General features: G+C 41.9%; 1 protein-coding gene across 2 annotated transcripts in view; it reads left to right on the top strand.

Moving 5' to 3' along the window:
- LOC120995333 (mannosyl-oligosaccharide 1,2-alpha-mannosidase IA-like) overlaps positions 1-16,605 on the top strand; it is a 115,860-nt gene extending 99,255 nt beyond the window's left edge. Inside the window, exons 10-12 of one of the 2 annotated variants that reach the window (XM_040424462.1) lie at positions 1,571-1,743; positions 6,606-6,721; positions 16,103-16,605. In XM_040424462.1, coding sequence (XP_040280396.1) covers positions 1,571-1,743; positions 6,606-6,721; positions 16,103-16,208 — 395 coding nt within the window. In that variant the 3' untranslated portion in view covers positions 16,209-16,605. Of the gene's footprint in view, positions 1-1,570; positions 1,744-6,605; positions 6,722-16,102 lie in introns of those variants that run through there. The other variant, XR_005777573.1, reaches the window with a different exon arrangement.
- The last annotated feature ends 476 nt before the right edge of the window (positions 16,606-17,081 follow it).

Below are 17,081 nucleotides of genomic sequence, written 5' to 3'. Positions count from 1 at the left end.
TCTACTGTCCACTGTTTGTACTTTTTTTAAAACTCGAGCTGACACTTCTTATGATGATATTGAAGTTGAGGCTTCTTCATCTTTTTTTGGGCCAACATTCCAGACTTGTGTAATGTGCATCGCACGGTGCTTGCATGGATGTCTGTGATCTCACTATTACGAAGCATGCAAGCCACCTCCATGGCCATGTTTGTCGCGCCTGAATTGATAGACCTTGTGATTAACTGACTGGTTGACTCCGATATTTTGTCGGAACGTCCACCTCTTGGCTTTGGAATGGATGGACGGACTTCATTTCGTATTCTTCCAACTGTCAGGGCCCTCACATGATGCAGTTTGGCAATTTTCTTGACCGAGATACCGCTATTGATGAGCTGGATGATGCTGTTTCTCTTTTCTTGAGAAATCTTTTTCATGGCTGCTCCTGAAATCGAACAAGTAAACTTTTGCTTGGGAATCAGCCTAGTAACACACTGAGCTCTTAGGGAATATGAGAACAGGTTGTAATTTGTAGTATACAATGCACCCAAAGAAACAAAAATAAATGGTGTTTGCAATTGTTCCATTGGAATAAATAAAGTTGCCTATTCTATTGTATGAAGGGTATTAGAGCATATTAAATGGACCCTTGCTCTGGGCCGTCTGCTTAAGCATCCCTGCTTTCTGGCATCTGTCATTTCTTAATGCCTGCAGAAAGCACTGGTACAGCACATTGTTTATGCTCACTTGCATCGTTTTTACAGATCTATCTTCTAGTCTGTATTTAAATGGCTCACATTAGGAGGGACTTGAATTGTGGTGCATCTAATATTCATACGAAAAACAATCTTAAACTGTACAGTCAAACTCTCTGTTCTTTAAAGGATTTCTCAGGCTACAGATATTGATTGCCTATCCTCTGAATAGGTCATCAGTATCAGATTGGTAGGAATCTAATACCCAACACCCCCACTGATCAGCTGTTTAGGGCTCTATACAGTGTACAGAGCTAGAGCAGACAGATTCATACACTGTGTAGAGGTCGTGCTGGAGTACTGCAGCTCAGCTTACAGTCAAGTGAATGCGATCTTCAGCATGCCGGCTTTGGAACACAGTGTATGGAGCCTTCTGCTTCCACTCCATATACCGTGGAGCAGCATGCCAGAAACAGATGATCAGTGGAGGTGCAGGGTCGGACCCCCACTGGTCTGATATTGACGACATATTATGAGGCTAGGTCAATATCTGTAGCCCAGAGAATGCCTTTAACCCATGTACCTTTGGCTGTCAAGAAAAGGCAACCTAGCTAATGGCCAGGGTCCTGTGTGCAACATAAGTTCCTCAAGGGACTATACTGACTTTGATCATTTGCTGACTTGGTATACAACAATATACAACAATGTAATATGAGCACTGCTCTGGATATTCATTAGCCAAAGCAAACAGTTGACACTGAACTGTGAAATGGCTTTATTTGGGTAGGGAGAGTACATTTTTAAATGTGGGTGCATTATATTGGCACCAGTAAGGGAGGTAGGCTGTAGGAAATGCAAAAATCTCAAATAATCAATTACTAACCTCTACTTTTCAGATACCAAGCTTGGGCCTGAAGTTTTCAGGTTTGATACTGGGGCTGAAGCTACATCAACTAGGCTGAGTGAACGATACTACTTATTACGTCCAGAGGTGGTGGAGAGTTACTTGTACTTGTGGAGACTAACGCACAACCCCAAATATAGAGAATGGGGCTGGGAAATTGTACAGGTATGGAAAGATGACACTTGCATTGTGGTGAAAAATATCTAAAAGTATTGTGAGATAAAGCAGGTAATAAATGACATCTGTCAACAGATTTGTAGCTATGAAACTGGCTGTCCTGTTACATGTGCACTTAGCAGCTGAAGGCATCTGTGGTCCCATGTTCACATGTGCCCACATTGACCACAAAATATTTTTTTTATATATGCAAATAAGCCTCTAATGGGGGTGTTGTCTTTACTCCTAGAGGCTCTGCTCTCTCTACAACTACTACATCCTTTGCAGTTTTATTGACAGGACTAGGGAGTGTAAACATCATCACATCTGGCCCTGACTTCCCCTAAAGTCAATCAAAGAGCAGAGCACAACAGTCGCAAGAAGAGCTGAGCATCTAGGAGTAATGACAACGCCCCTGTTGGTCCTAGAGGCTCATTTGCATACATTAAAACCTCTCAGCAATGTGAGCACCAGTGTTGATCACGAATATTCGAATTGCGAATTTTAATCGCGAATATCGGCACTTCGAGAATTTGCGAATATTTAGAATATCACAAAATATATTCGGAATCGCGAATATTCAATTTTTTTTTAAATACCAGTTCATGCAAATTTTTCTGCGAATCAAGAAAATAATGCCTAGAGATCATGAATTTCGCGAATTCTCAAATATATGGCGAATATTCGCCCAAATATTCGCAAAATATCGCGAATTCGAATATTGCCCCTGCCGCTCATCACTAGTGAGCACATATGAACATGGGACCAACACAGATGTCTTCAGCTGCCATGTGCCCATGTAACAGGTCAGCCAGTGTCAGATGCCCTTAAATATGTGCATGGAACAATGCTAGGTTTGTATTTTTTATTTCCTCATGAGATGGAGATTTGTAATATAGATGAGCTACATGTAAAAATAGCTCCACAATGTACCATCAAAGGGCATTAACTCAACATTAAAAAGCCAGGCCCTCATCTTGTCATAAAAGATGCCCCTCGAATGCATATACGATTTGCAGACAATGCCTTCAAAACTTCTGTAGTCCAAATATAATACAACCATGTGACAGGCACCGTTGTGACCAAGCCGCACTCACCTGTGGTAGAATGGTGCAACCATTGGCTGCTGGTGGTGGGCGTGGCTTGACACATGGTCAGCTGCACTGTCGAGCTGTACCCTTAGTGGACCCCCATAGAATACCTCCAGATTCACCCAAAAATATTTTTTGCTGTTAGTGAAAACCAAATAGCCAAAAAAAAACTTTTTTCTAATCAGTTTTTAATTTGTTTCTAATTTTTTAATTTAATTTTAATTCTATTTGCTGAACATGATTATGGGGGCGGCCATCTTGCCTGAGCTGACATAAAAAGAATTTAGAGATATTTTACAGATATTTTACATTTCACAACAGCCACCATGGGCCACAGACACAACAGGCTAAGTTTTATAGGCATGCCCAAAATAATCTGTTATTCTGATCTGCTTGGCCTTTGATGATAATGAGATGACTGCTGAAAGGTGATCTGTACAGACCAGGCTTAGAGCCAGTGAGAAAATTGAAGGATTTTAGGATATTTCAAGTAGTAACATGAAGAAAAAAAAAGTGCATCAAAAAAATTCTTTCAAATCTATTTAACATAAAAACTAAATTTAAACAATTGGTCATTTTCTGATGATACATTTCCTTTACGAAGAATAATTGAAACCAGCACGGATGTGGTCAAATATAGAGCTCCGATCATTTTGCTATATTTTTCTGTATACTGTGACTAGCTAGGCCAGGGTTCTCAGTATCTGTATGATGTGTGTGTCAGGAACACAGTAAAACTGCATTTTAAAAACAGATAATGATAAGATGACATAATCTCTCGCAACACATGGCATATCCCTTCTGCATTCTACAAACATTCATTTTCCTTTGGTCTAATCTCTGCTGCAGTCATCGTCTTGTGGAATTGAACTGAAAATCTTCACCTCATTTTGCTTTAAACCAAAACAAACCGCAGTTATCTGTCTGTATCTCATCTGACAACAAATGGCCTCAAGAAGAGCCTCAAGTTACAAAAAAAAAGACAGTGCCTTGATGTTATTCGTAGTAATAGGAAATCCAAACTCATTATGAAGGGCATCAGAAATAACTTCAAGCCAGAATGTCATGTTCAATAAAGTCATTTTATAAGGGTAATTAGCTCTAGGTCTTTGGTTGAGATTGTTATGGATAGATTTGGCCCATACAAAAGAATGTGTCAGTTCTAAATGGGTGGGTCTGCTTTTATAAAAACCTTTTTTGGAGTGTACTACCCGAAGCTGGAGCTCCAGATCACCTGAAGTAAGTGAACCTGCTGTTAACACCTGCATCTTCCTAGCTGCCCATAGCATTAGAACCTACCCTAAAGCCTCATTCACACGCCAGTGTTTTGGTCAGATATTTCCATCAGTGATTTTGAGCCAAAACCAGGATTGGAGCCTCCACAGACATAAGGTATAAGGCCTCATGCACACGACCGTATGGCTTTTTCAGTGTTTTGCGGTCCGTTTTTCACGGATCCGTTGTTCCGTTTTTTGTTTCCGTTGTGTTTCCGTTTCTGTTCCGTTTTTCCGTTCCGTTTTTCCGTATGGCATATACAGTATACAGTAATTACATAGATGAAATTGGGCTGGGCATAACATTTTCAATAGATGGTTCAGCAAAAAACGGAACGGAAACGGAAGACATACGGATGCATTTCCGTATGTGTTCCGTTTTTTTTGCGGACCCATTGACTTGAATGGAGCCAAGCACCGTGATTTGCGGACAAGAATAGGACATGTTCTATCTTTTCACGGTACGGAAATACTGAAATACTGAAACGGAATGCACACGGAGACACTTCAGTATTTTTTGCTGAACCATTGAAATGAATGGTTCAGTATATGTTCCGCATACTGAACTACAAAAACGGCCAGTATACTGAACGCAAAATACTGTCGTGTGCATGAGCCCTAAGGCTGCGTTCACACGGGCGAGTATTCCGCGCGGGTGCAATGCGGTAGGTGAACGTATTGCACCCTCACTGAATCCCGACCCATTCATTTCAATGGGGCTGTTCAGATGAGCGGTGATTTTCACGCATCACTTGTGCGTTGCGTGAAAATCGCAGCATGCTCTATATTCTGCGTTTTTCACGCAACGCAGGCCCCATAGAAGTGAATGGGGTTGCGTGAAAATCGCAAGCATCCGCAAGCAAGTGCGGATACGGTGCGATTTTCACGCATGGTTGCTAGGTGACAGTCTATTCACTATATTATTTTCCCTTATAACATGGTTATAAGGGAAAATAATAGCATTCTGAAAACAGAATGCTTAGTAGGTGATCAATTGAGGGTTAAAAAAAATAAAAATAATTAACTCACCTTCTCCTCTTGTTCGCGTAGTTCCCGGTCTTTTCTTTACTTCTTTAATGATGAACTACCGGCTAGGACCTGTGGTGACGTCAGATCACATGCTCCAATCACATGGTCCATCACCACGGTGATGGACCATGTGATTGGAGCATGTGATCTGACGTCACCAAAGGTCCTTTAGCCCACAGCTCATCATTAAAGAAGTAAAGAAGAGACCGGGAACTACGCAATCAAGAGGAGAAGGTGAGTTAATTTTTTATATTTTTTTTAACCCTCAATTGATCACCTACTAAGCATTCTGTTTTCAGAATGCTATTATTTTCCCTTATAACCATGTTGCACCATGTAAATGCGAGCAAACAAGCATCAATCAACTTGTCAAGCAGTGCTGTTATGCCTCATTCACATGTCAGTGTTTTGGTCAGTGATTTCCATCAGTGATTGTGAGCCAAAACCAGAATTGGAGCCTCCACAGACATAAGGTATAAGGGAAAGATCTGCACCTGTGCTGTGTTCAGAGGCGCACCTGGTTCTGGCTCAAAATCACTGATAGAAATCACTGACCAAACCACTGATGTGTGAATGAGGCTTTATGCACAGTTTATGACCTCTACTGAGGGATGGTGAGCCCATTGACCCTTCCTTAAAGGGGTTATGCAAGAGTGGGCTCGTATAGTCACATGATGCAAGGGGAGCCGGTCACCGCCATGGCTAGTGATCGGCTGCAGTCGGCATCAAACCGGATGTTTTCAATGAGGGAGCGCAGCGGGGCATCGCAAACCGGGAGGAGATGGAACGTGAGCCAGAGTCGGAAGCAGGTAAGTAAGCTTCCCTTTCTAGGTCTGGCCAAGTGTGGGGTTTGCCAAAACCTCCTCCATTCTTGCATTAACCCCTTTAAAGTTTTTAGTTTTTTTTTGTACTTTTCTATTGATGGCCTATCCTCTCCTGCCGATCCCCGCCAAACGGCTGTTCTGCAGTAGAACCAGCATGGAAGTGAGAGCAGGAAGTACACAGCTTTATCCATTGTGTAGTGGACGGAGCTGGTTACTGCACTTCAATGGCAGCGTTACTGCAGCTTTGTCCACTAAACAATGGACTTCCAACACTGGACCCCTGACGATCAGATATTAATGCCCTATCCTGAAGATAGGCCATCAGTATAAAAATACTATAATCTGGGGACCGATTCTTTTCCTATTGTATCAGAAGGCAAGAACTGGAATAGTAGAGAATTTTCCAACAGGCTGGAAAATCTCATTGTACAATACGAAAAGCATTTGATTGTCAGAATCGTTCTGCGCCTCCATGCTGATTCTCGCCCCGACCCTGGCATGATTGACTTCAGCTAAAGAAAAAAGATTGCTGTCACTTGGTCCAATAATTTTGTTGAGATGAGCAGATAGAATGTTACGCTCTGTTATCACAATTTATAAATGTATTTTCTTGTCATGAAATATATGTATGACTTGTTCTTTCTTTTACCCAGGCCTTGGATACCTACTGCAGAATAGAAAGTGGATTTTCAGGCATTAAAGATGTGTACACTACAAATCCCAGCCATGATAATGTTCAACAAAGTTTTTTCATGTCTGAAACATTAAAGTGAGTGGAACATATTCATTCAGTTCTGCTTAATGATAAATAATGTTTTTCTTACTGCTGTTATACAGACACTCTAAACTAGGCATGCTCAACCTGCGGCCCTCCAGCTGTTGCAAAACTACAACTCCCATCATTCCCGGACAGCCTACAGCTATCAGCCTACAGAAGGGCATGGTGGGAGTTGTAGTTTTACAACAGCTGGAGGGCCGCAGGTTGAGCATCCCTGCGGGTCTAAACTATTAAAGAGAGGCTGAATTTATGGTTACCACAGGATATGGACATTGTATGTATGTTTTTATTTTCCATTTTCCCTTTTAGTTTTTTATACTGGATTATTGGTTAAAAGGGCTGTTCCATCTGGTCATTCACAGCAGTTCAATAGGCTATGCCAGAAAAGTCCAATAGGGGCGAGTGCCACCTCCGAGACCCACTGGTATCTCAAGAAGGGGACACATGTATGAAGACCATGCTGTGCATGTGTAGCATCTTCTCTATTCAATGGGTCCTGTTTTGGAGATAGTAGTGGGTTCCAGAGGTGGGACTAACACCTGTTGAACAATTATGACATGCCCTATCCATATGCCACAAATGTCCAAAAGGTAATACGCCTTTTAAGAGTTGGACTAAGAATTCAGGTATTTCGGTATTGCCTGCTGCCTGCACATTTTAAAATACAATCACACTTTAAAGGGCATCTGTCAGCAGATTTGTAGCTATGACACTGGCTGACCTGTTACATGTGCGCTTGGCAGCTGAAGACATCTGTGTTGGTTCCATGTTCATATGTGCCTGCATTGCTGAGAAATATGATGTTTTAATATATGCAAATGAGCTTCTAGGAGCAACAGGGGCGTTGCCATTACACCTAGAGGCTTTGCTCCACCCTCTGCACTTTGATTGACAGGGCCAGGCAGTGAAAATGTTGCACACTATAGAAAAAAGCACCAGCCTATGTTCGCTCCCACTGTCCCAACCACCAGGCTAGGGCAGCTCTAAAGACTGCCCATTGGTGCCGGTGACATCACCAGGCTCACTGCTAGGCGGAATCCTCTGCCTAGCATAGCCATGAAATGCCTGGTACGTCACTGGAGGTAAAGAAAAAAACTTTGCTCTGGGCAATGCAGCACAGGTCAAAGGGGGGGGGGGGGGGGGCATCTGAACATGAAATGCTCTGATGCTCCACTCATTCATGCTGAATGAGTAAAGAAGGGTTTATGTCTGGGTTCAGCTCTGAACCCAGACAACCCCTTTAAGGTCTGTGACTTTTTGAGTGTTATTTGATTTTAACTACTGAGTGACAGCTGCAGCCCACAAGATTTCATATAGTCTAATGTTTTCCTAAGGGTTTCTGCATGCAGTTTTGGGAGCCAAAACCTGGAGTGAATTCAAAAAAAGAACATAATATGTATCTGTCCTTTATGCTTTCTTCCCTTTATGATCCTCTCCTGATTTTCGACTTCCAAAACTGCATGCAGAGACCTGAGCATGTGGCTGTACCCTTAGGACTGCAGCTGTGGAGTGATAGTTACTGTATAATCAAGTAGTAGCACTATACAAATTCACAGTATATCCTGAGCCTAACAGTCTGAATCAACATTTTATGGTATCAGTCTATTTTACATTTCTTATAATCTCTATAACGCTTGACATATACATATTTTTATATGCCACCAGTTTGATCTTTTACATAAAGTATCTTGTATTTTAACTTTACTGACGCACGAGGCAACACTCACGTTCTTGGCAGCCAAAAGTTATGGAAATTCGCCCAATTTAAACCCCATAAGAGTCCTAGTCAAGTTTTTTTAGGGCTGACAAATTTACACCACTGTCAACAGTTGGCAGGGAGTGTGGACTCCTACCGCCCAACAGGTTTGCTATAATTAACAGCACAAACTGATGTAATTCACAGCTCAAATTTACGCAAGCTCATAACTGATGTAGATTTGATGTGCACAGGCTGCAATAAGATGCGCCAAATATATTAAGAGGCTTTTAAAAGCACTTGTGATATGTTAAATGCAGCCATTTTTGTTGAACAGGCCAATTGGAATTAATGGAAAAAGTAATATGTGATTTGTAGTGAATTTGGTTACGCTTAAGCACTATTGATTATAAATTACCAACTTTAAGCCAACTAAATACTCAGCTATGTATTACCTTTTATGTGCTGTAGACATCAACACTGGATTTCCATTAAGTCACATCCAGTCTCATTTTCTTAATCAGGAGATACTTGGGCAATAAGTTTATCTACAAGAGTATTCTCTTTCTGCTTCTTGGCTGCCAAATACAATAAAGCAGGCAATTCTTTGAACTTACCGCTAAGGATTCTGTTTGCATGAAATGAAAGAAGGAGATAGTTTAGGCCTCAAGCAAAATCTGCAACAGGGTACCAAACTAGCAGTCCTCTCAGGTGATTTATACTGTCCTATCTGAGAGCAGGATATGATAGCGGTAGTGGAGCTCTGTGATATATTGGTCTATCTGATTTAGAGCAGGTTTTCTGAGTAAAAGGCAGAGTAAATCCTGAAGGGACTTTTATATTGGTGGCCTGTGCCCACTGACACTCCACTTTTCTGGGCGGGCTCAGGGGCCGCTCCATTTACCCTCCTTCTCTGGTGGTCCAGACCCGACGGTCTTCCAATGCTTATTTTCAGTGGGCCTGACTGCCAAGTATTCCAATAAACAACAGCCTGCCTCTTGCCAGCAAAGTTTCTCTTTTACCCACAGGATGCGCGCACTCAACCCAGCTCTTAAAGGGCAAATGCATGCACACTAATTAACACCAGCCAATGGCTTGCCATCTGTTAGAACTTAACAGATGTACCTGGATATGAATTATTTTGTAATTACATGTAATTAAAAATTCAGTATAGCCACTGAGCCACAATAAAATGTATTTAGATAGTGCCACCTGCTGGTTTTTTTTTTGCCTTTTTTTTGTCCTGATCACTGAGAACGCTGCACATGCTCAGTTCCATCCTTCAACTGCCCCCTAAGCTGTGATAGGGAGAGCATGGACACGCCCCCTTAGCTGCAGCAGAAAAAACACACCCCTTGAGCGGTCAGCTTGATATAAATCTAGCAGAGCAATGAATGGGAAGACATCTGGATCCATGTGAGGTGCAGGGCTGGTACTAGTTTTGATAGAAAGAGGTTGCCATGTAATATATAATGTCTGATTTTCATTTTTTACATTACTCATAGCATAACCCCTTTAAGGCACCTTCCCAAGCAATAGGTTGTCTAGCTTCCTAGTTATTTGCAAAGGTGTGCTGTATTCTCATGTCTGCTCATGTACTGACTCTCTGTCGATTTACTGGATTCTGACCTGTGCCTGAACTCCATACTGACCCTTCGCTGCCTATGCTGACCTCAAACCATTTACCGTATAGCACATACTTTGCCTGCCCTGTGCTCGGCCTGACCTCTTGGCCCCTCCACACTGGTGTTTCTGACCCCCATGGGTCAGCTGTCAATCACAGACACTACTCCAGGAGGTAGTGGTCTGGTGGTTCCTCTGCAGCAAAGTCCAGATCCCTGTTCAGGGGTTAAAGGGTGAATACCAGGAGACTGCCAGAATAATGCCCTTAGGTAGACACAGTGGTTCCACACCCACTGCAGTAACAGGACTTTTAGAACAAACAGTGAGTCTCCTACTTACACCGCCCAGAAAGGATGACTGATGAACTTGCCTATACACACAGTGACATAGAGACAGCTGTCAATCACTATGTGGGTGGGGTAATCAGGACCTACACTGTCTCTCTCAGGAGTCCTGTTCAATTTGCTTTGATTTTTACCCTGAAATCCTGCTCCAAATCATATAAACCTATTTATCACAGAGTTCAGCTTCTCTCCCTCTATCAAATCCTGCTCTCAGATAGGGAAGCAGAGGTTCACTTTAAATGGTTTGCCCAGCCCAAAACCTTATTTACTATGGTCTGTTCTTCCTATATAATACACATAGTACTAAAAGTAGATAGTTCCCAATAATCTACTACTTTGTGCTTAGTTTATTATGTTAATGTAATGCATACAGTGTCTATTATACTTACACATATTATACAGATCTAGGGGCACATTTATTAAGACTGGCATTTTAGATGCCGGTCTTAATAAACCCCTAAGCTGGCGGTGGTTCCGCCGTAGTTAGGAAAGGGGCACCGGCCTCTTCATAACTTTTGTGGATTCTACGCCAGTTCTAAATGTAAGACAGCTTGGACTAAAACAGGCATAGAAGATGGTAAATGAGACGTGCCTGCAGAACCTTCCCCGCCCACCATTTTAGATCTGGCCTGAGTGAGGAAAGGAGTGAGGTGCACTCTGCACCTGAAATACGCCTAATATAGTGTTTGCACTAATACCCATTGATGGTTTATTCTTAGGATACACACTGTGTCTAGAACAACAATGAATGGGCCATGGCACATGCTCACCCAACTTTTTAGTAAGATCAACCAAGAGATGGATCATTCCAAAAATGCAAGTTAGCCATAAATATGTTTTGAAAATAAACTGAATGAGAAGCATTTATGTCAATGAATGTTAAAATAAGGGACAGTAGAAGGTTGCTGATCAAGAATAGTATGTGGGCACTGGGCCCCTTGCTGTTTAACAGCTAATTATTCAAGTGTGGGTGCTCATAATGGAGTTCTTTATGGCTAGTCAATCCATCACTAATTTTGAGCCAAAGAAACCCTGATGCCTTTTTTTATATTGTGGTATGGCCACCCCTCTTGCCTATAGGCGCTGCACCAATGGTATATCCACACCTGGTTAAAGGGGTTGTGTCAATTCAGCAAGTGGCATTTATCATGTAGAGAAACTTAATGCAAGCCATTTACTAATGAATTATGATTGTCCATATTGCTTCCATTGCTGGCTTGATTCATTTTTCCATCACATTATACACTGCTCGTTTCCATGGTTATGACCACCCTGCAATCCAGAAGGGGTAGCCTTGCCTGGATTCAATAGGAAAAAGTGCCGGGTCCCTGGTGTCTAATATAAGAAAGTCAGTCACGTAGTTCTTTAGATACTATTGAATACTTGCGCTGCAGGTCCTTGTAGTGTTGTGGGTCAATTCACACCAATTTTTTCCCAACTGTGCTGAAAGCCCACCGAGTTGATACAGGATAACAGTGCTTCCCAGCTCTGGACTCCAAACGCACCTCCTGGATTCCTCTGCAGGGCACCAAAAATCACACCATAGTGAAACACTTCAGATACAGGTAAAACAACTTGTGGTTCAAATGAGTTCAAATTCATAGCATATATAAAATCCTAGTAGTATCACTCCGCTGCCCGACCCGGGTTTCGCACTCAAGCTTCGTCAGGGGCGAAATCTATGGACATCCGGAGGCATGTCCTTTTAAACCCCTCACCCTCCATTACAATATAGCATAGTATAAAACACTTCAGCAGCCATCTGACCCACACCCTCTTATCTCGACCCATAAAATCCACAATAAGATCCACAGTAAAAGACACAAAATTACTCTTTCGTTTCTATTAATACCAATATATCCACATTTTACATTCATAAAGTGGTCACATGTTAGCCAATCTGGAGTTGACAACCCCATTCATTCAGCACACACCCTCCTCCAACAGGTGCGAGGAGTATCCTCATTGGACGTCGACATTCATCTATTTCATTATTATTCAACAGAGTGGCCCCAGCATATTTCGTCTTACTTTCTCACAAGGTGTTATATATCCCTATTGGATCCCTTTCACAGGATGGATACTACAATCATACCAAACATGATTTTATATCGAACTCTGCATTTAACCCTTTTGGTTGCAGTGTGTTTAACCGGTATATCCACTCGACTTCCTTGCGATTTATCTGCGCTACCGCATCACCCCCACGCCAGTGTGTTTTGACCACTTTGATTCCTGCAAATATCAATCCTTTTGGGTTCTTTTCATGATGCAGTTTAAAATGCAGTGAAACACTATGTGTGGTTAAACCTTTTTTTATGTTTCTAATGTGCTCTTGGATGCGCACTTTTAATTTTCGTAGTGTACGCCCCACATATTGAAGCCCACATGGGCATTCCAGCAGGTATATGACCCCTTCATTTTCACAGGTGCAGCTTCCTTTTAGCTTGAATATTTGTCCATTGCTATTGGATTTAAGGCTCTCAATGGATTGAACCCTATTGAAAGAGCTTCTATTTTTACAAGCCAGACAGAAACTGCACCATGTGAATCATACCATTTTTTGTCCTCACTGGCGGTATTGCACTATGTACGAGGTGAGTTGCTATATTGGGGGCTCTCTTAAAAATAATGTCAGGATGAGCTGGTACATCTTTACCAATAACTGGATCGTTTTTTTAGAACAAAGGAGTAATTTTGTGTCTTTTACTGTGGATCTTATTGTGGATTTTATGGGTCGAGATAAGAGGGTGTGGGTCAGATGGCTGCTGAAGTGTTTTATACTATGCTATATTGTAATGGAGGGTGGGGGGTTTAAAAGGACATGCCTCCGGATGTTGATAGATTTCGCCCCTGACGAAGCTTGAGTGCGAAACCCGGGTCGGGCAGCGGAGTGATACTACTAGGATTTTATATATGCTATGAATTTTAACTCATTTGTGAGTATAATAAACCACAAGTTGTTTTACCTGTATCTGAAGTGTTTCACTATGGTGTGATTTTTGGTGCCCTGCAGAGGAATCCAGGAGGTGCGTTTGGAGTCCAGAGCTGGGAAGCACTGTTATCCTGTATCAACTCGGTGGGCTTTCAGCACAGTTGGGAAAAAATTCCTTGTTCAGGCAGCACGGTTCTTTACTTTAACGCCGGGTCTTTGGTGCCCAGGACTGTGAGAGCTCACTGAGTCCAGCACTTTTTCCTATAGTATGCCAGCACAGCCACCGCTGATGGATTACAGGGTGATCGTAACCACGGAAATGAGCAGTGTACAATGATGGAAAAAATGAATCCAGTCAGCAAAGGAAGCAATATGGACAATTACCCCGAAAATATACCTAGCCCTATTTTGCAGGGTTTTGGGAGTAGGGCTTAAATATAAGCCCTACTTCAAAAATAAGCCCTAGATAAATTTTATATTTATGGATTCAGCAGCTCAGGAGCGCTCACTAATGGCTCCTGAGCTGCCAGGGCGGGCGGGCAGGACCTCGGCGCTCTCCCAGCTGATCGGAGGCGGGAAGGAGTTACAGCAGCGCAGGCTGCCAACACTTAGCCTTTAGTGAAGCCGCTAGCCCGCGCATACATCGCGGCTGGCGGCTTCACTAAATGCAAAATTATGCCGGCAGCCGCGCTTCCATCTATGGTACAGTACGGGTACATCGCTGGGCGGGCTGGACGGCTTCTCTACCCTGTACTGCCGCCAGCCCGCACGTTCTACCGTAACTTACCCTATCGTAGATGAATGAGGCAGCAGGAGGATGTCCTTCTCCTCTCTGCTGCCTGGGGCTGGAGGTGCTGATTGGTGGTGAAAGCGTCCTGCTCCCTCCCCCGCCTCCACCAATCAGCACCCTGTCATCTCTCGCGCCGGATCTCCCTGGTAACGTACACATTGCTGCCTAGGGGCTCAGGAGCAGTGTACGTATGGTACCAGAAAGAAGTGTGGCATTGCCTGCCAGAGTATTAGGCAGTGGCTGAGGGACAGACAACAGAGGGTTGTAGTCAATGGAGTATATTCAGAACATGGTCTTATTACCAGTGGGGTACCTCAGGGATCTGTTCTGGGACCCATATCGTTTAATATCTTTATCAGCGAAATTGCAGAAGGCCTCGATGGTAAGGTGTGTCTTTTTGCTGATGACACAAAGATTTGTAACAGGGTTGATGTTCCTGGAGAGATACACCAAATGGAAAAGGATTTAGGAAAACTAGAGGAATCTGGCAACTAAATTTTTATGTTGATAACTGCAAGATATTGCACCTGGGGCATAAAAACCCAAGAGCAGAATATAAAATCAGTGATACAGTCCTAACCTCAGTATCTGAGGAAAGGGATTTAGGAGTCATTATTTCAGAAGACTTAAAGGTAGGCAGACAATGTCATAGAGCAGCAGGAAATGCTAGCAGAATGCTTGGCTGTATAGGGAGAGGCATTACTAGTAGAAAGAGGGAGGTGCTCATGCCGCTCTACAGAGCACTAGTGAGACCTCATTTGGAGTATTGTGCTCAGTACTGGAGACCATATCTCCAGAAGGATATTGATACTTTGGAGAGAGTTCAGAGAAGAGCTACTAAACTAGTACATGGATTGCAGGATAAAACTTACCAGGAAAGATTAAAGGACCTTAACATGTATAGCTTGGAAGAAAGACGAGACAGAGGGGATATGATAGAAACTTTTAAATACAGTAAGGGAATCAACAAGGTAAAAGAGGAGAGAATATTTAAAAGAAGAAAAACTGCTACAAGAGGACATAGTTTTAAATTAGAGGGGCAAAGGTTTAAAAGTAATATCAGGAAGTATTACTTTACTGAGAGAGTAGTGGATGCATGGAATAGCCTTCCTGCAGAAGTGGTAGCTGCAAATACAGTGAAGGAGTTTAAGCATGCATGGGATAGGCATAAGGCCATCCTTCATATAAGATAGGGCCAAGGGCTATTCATAGTATTCAGTATATTGGGCAGACTAGATGGGCCAAATGGTTCTTATCTGCCAACGCATTCTATGTTTCTATGTTTCTAAGTACTGTACCGGTATCATACCGTAGTACTGTGCCACCCACTGACACTACGGTAAACCACCCATTGTAAGTTACTGTAGGGTTATGGTTACTATGGTAACCCAGGGTTTCTGTCAGTAAAAGAATCGTTATGTGGCCTGCTGACATTAGCGATGTGCTACTGGTAATGTCAGCACTACATAACTGTATGTCTTACCTACCGCATATGTTCCTGCCTGACGCCGTTATCACTAAAAAATAGTTTTTGTTCAAGCATTAATGTGTGATTGTTGTTCATGGAGCCCAAATTAGCCCTACCCCGATAATAAGCCCTAACCCTTTTTTCGGAGAAAAAAAATAATATAAGACCCTGTCTTATTTTCGGAGAAACACGGTACAATACATTAGTAAGTGTCTTGTATTAACTTTCTCTTTAAATGGATTGTGAAATATGCCAATACAGAGTCAGCTATTTTGCCCAGAAACAGCACCATTCTTGTCCATGGCCCATGTATTGCATTGCAACTCCCTTTGAGTTAAAATGGGAAGATGGGCTGCAACGCCAAAGACAGTCTATAAACAAAAGATGCTGCTTTTGGAAAAAAAAGAAAGCTGACTCTTCTCTTCTCTGTACTGTATTTGATTTTTTAGCAAGATATAAATTTTCTATACCTTGTAACAGTATGGCTAATGCATTATCTCTTTGTGTGTTCTATAGATACCTCTACCTACTGTTTTCAGAAGATGACCTGTTATCATTAGAAGATTGGGTTTTTAATACTGAAGCACATCCATTGCCAATAAATAAACTAAACCCCATTTGAAGCACAAGAAACCAATACATATCTATTCAGTGTTTTTATCTGAAATGTAAACTTTCATACAAAAGAAATTCTATTTTGTGAGCTTATTTGAGATACCAAGAGTTACATAAAATACCATGTAAGAAACTGTTCCTTGTTATATTTTAGCACTAAAAGAAATGGAGGCCTTTTGCAGACATTTCTGCTCTTATTTATGTTCTTATTGTTACAAGCAGAGAAATATGGTTTAGAAAAAAAAATCGATAATTTTTGTGAAGAAAATGTCTGGGATGCTCTTACTAGTGCTATGTGGCAATTTAGATATTCCGTTTCCGTATGTCCGTTCCGCAAAGAAATAGAACTTGTCCTATTATTGACCTCATTACAGACAAGGATAGGACTGTTCTATTAGGGGCCAGCTGTTCCGTTCCGCAAAATACGGAATGCACACGGACGTCATCCGTATTTTTTGCGGACCGCAAAATACATACGGTCGTGTGCATGAGGCCTTAGTCTGACCATGGACATGGCATATGTTAGAATAGCTTGTGAACTTTGTAGTCACAACAGAGGAGTTGTGAAAATCATGAGTTTAGAGGTCAGTGTGACTATTTATACAATAATATGATCATTTTGATGATAAAGGATCTACATAAAATGAGTAAAATATGCAAAATATTAATCTTTTCTCCATTAGTAGTTCAAAGATCTCTACGCCTAAATAGCCAAACAAAAACAGCATTGTAAACTATAAAAAAAACTGTTGAGCAAAAAAAAGTTGAAAAGAAAAGAATTACCGTACATAAAGTTCACAAGTCCTCCTCACAGCTAATAAAGGAAAGTCCATTTTTGACATAATGACATAATAAGGCATACATATAAGAGTTGTCCTAA

The sequence above is a fragment of the Bufo bufo genome, chromosome 3 (assembly GCF_905171765.1).
Source record: "Bufo bufo chromosome 3, aBufBuf1.1, whole genome shotgun sequence".
Lineage (NCBI taxonomy): Eukaryota > Metazoa > Chordata > Amphibia > Anura > Bufonidae > Bufo > Bufo bufo.
Note: the sequence above shows the minus strand (reverse complement) of the source record. Positions and strands in the feature narration are given on the sequence as shown.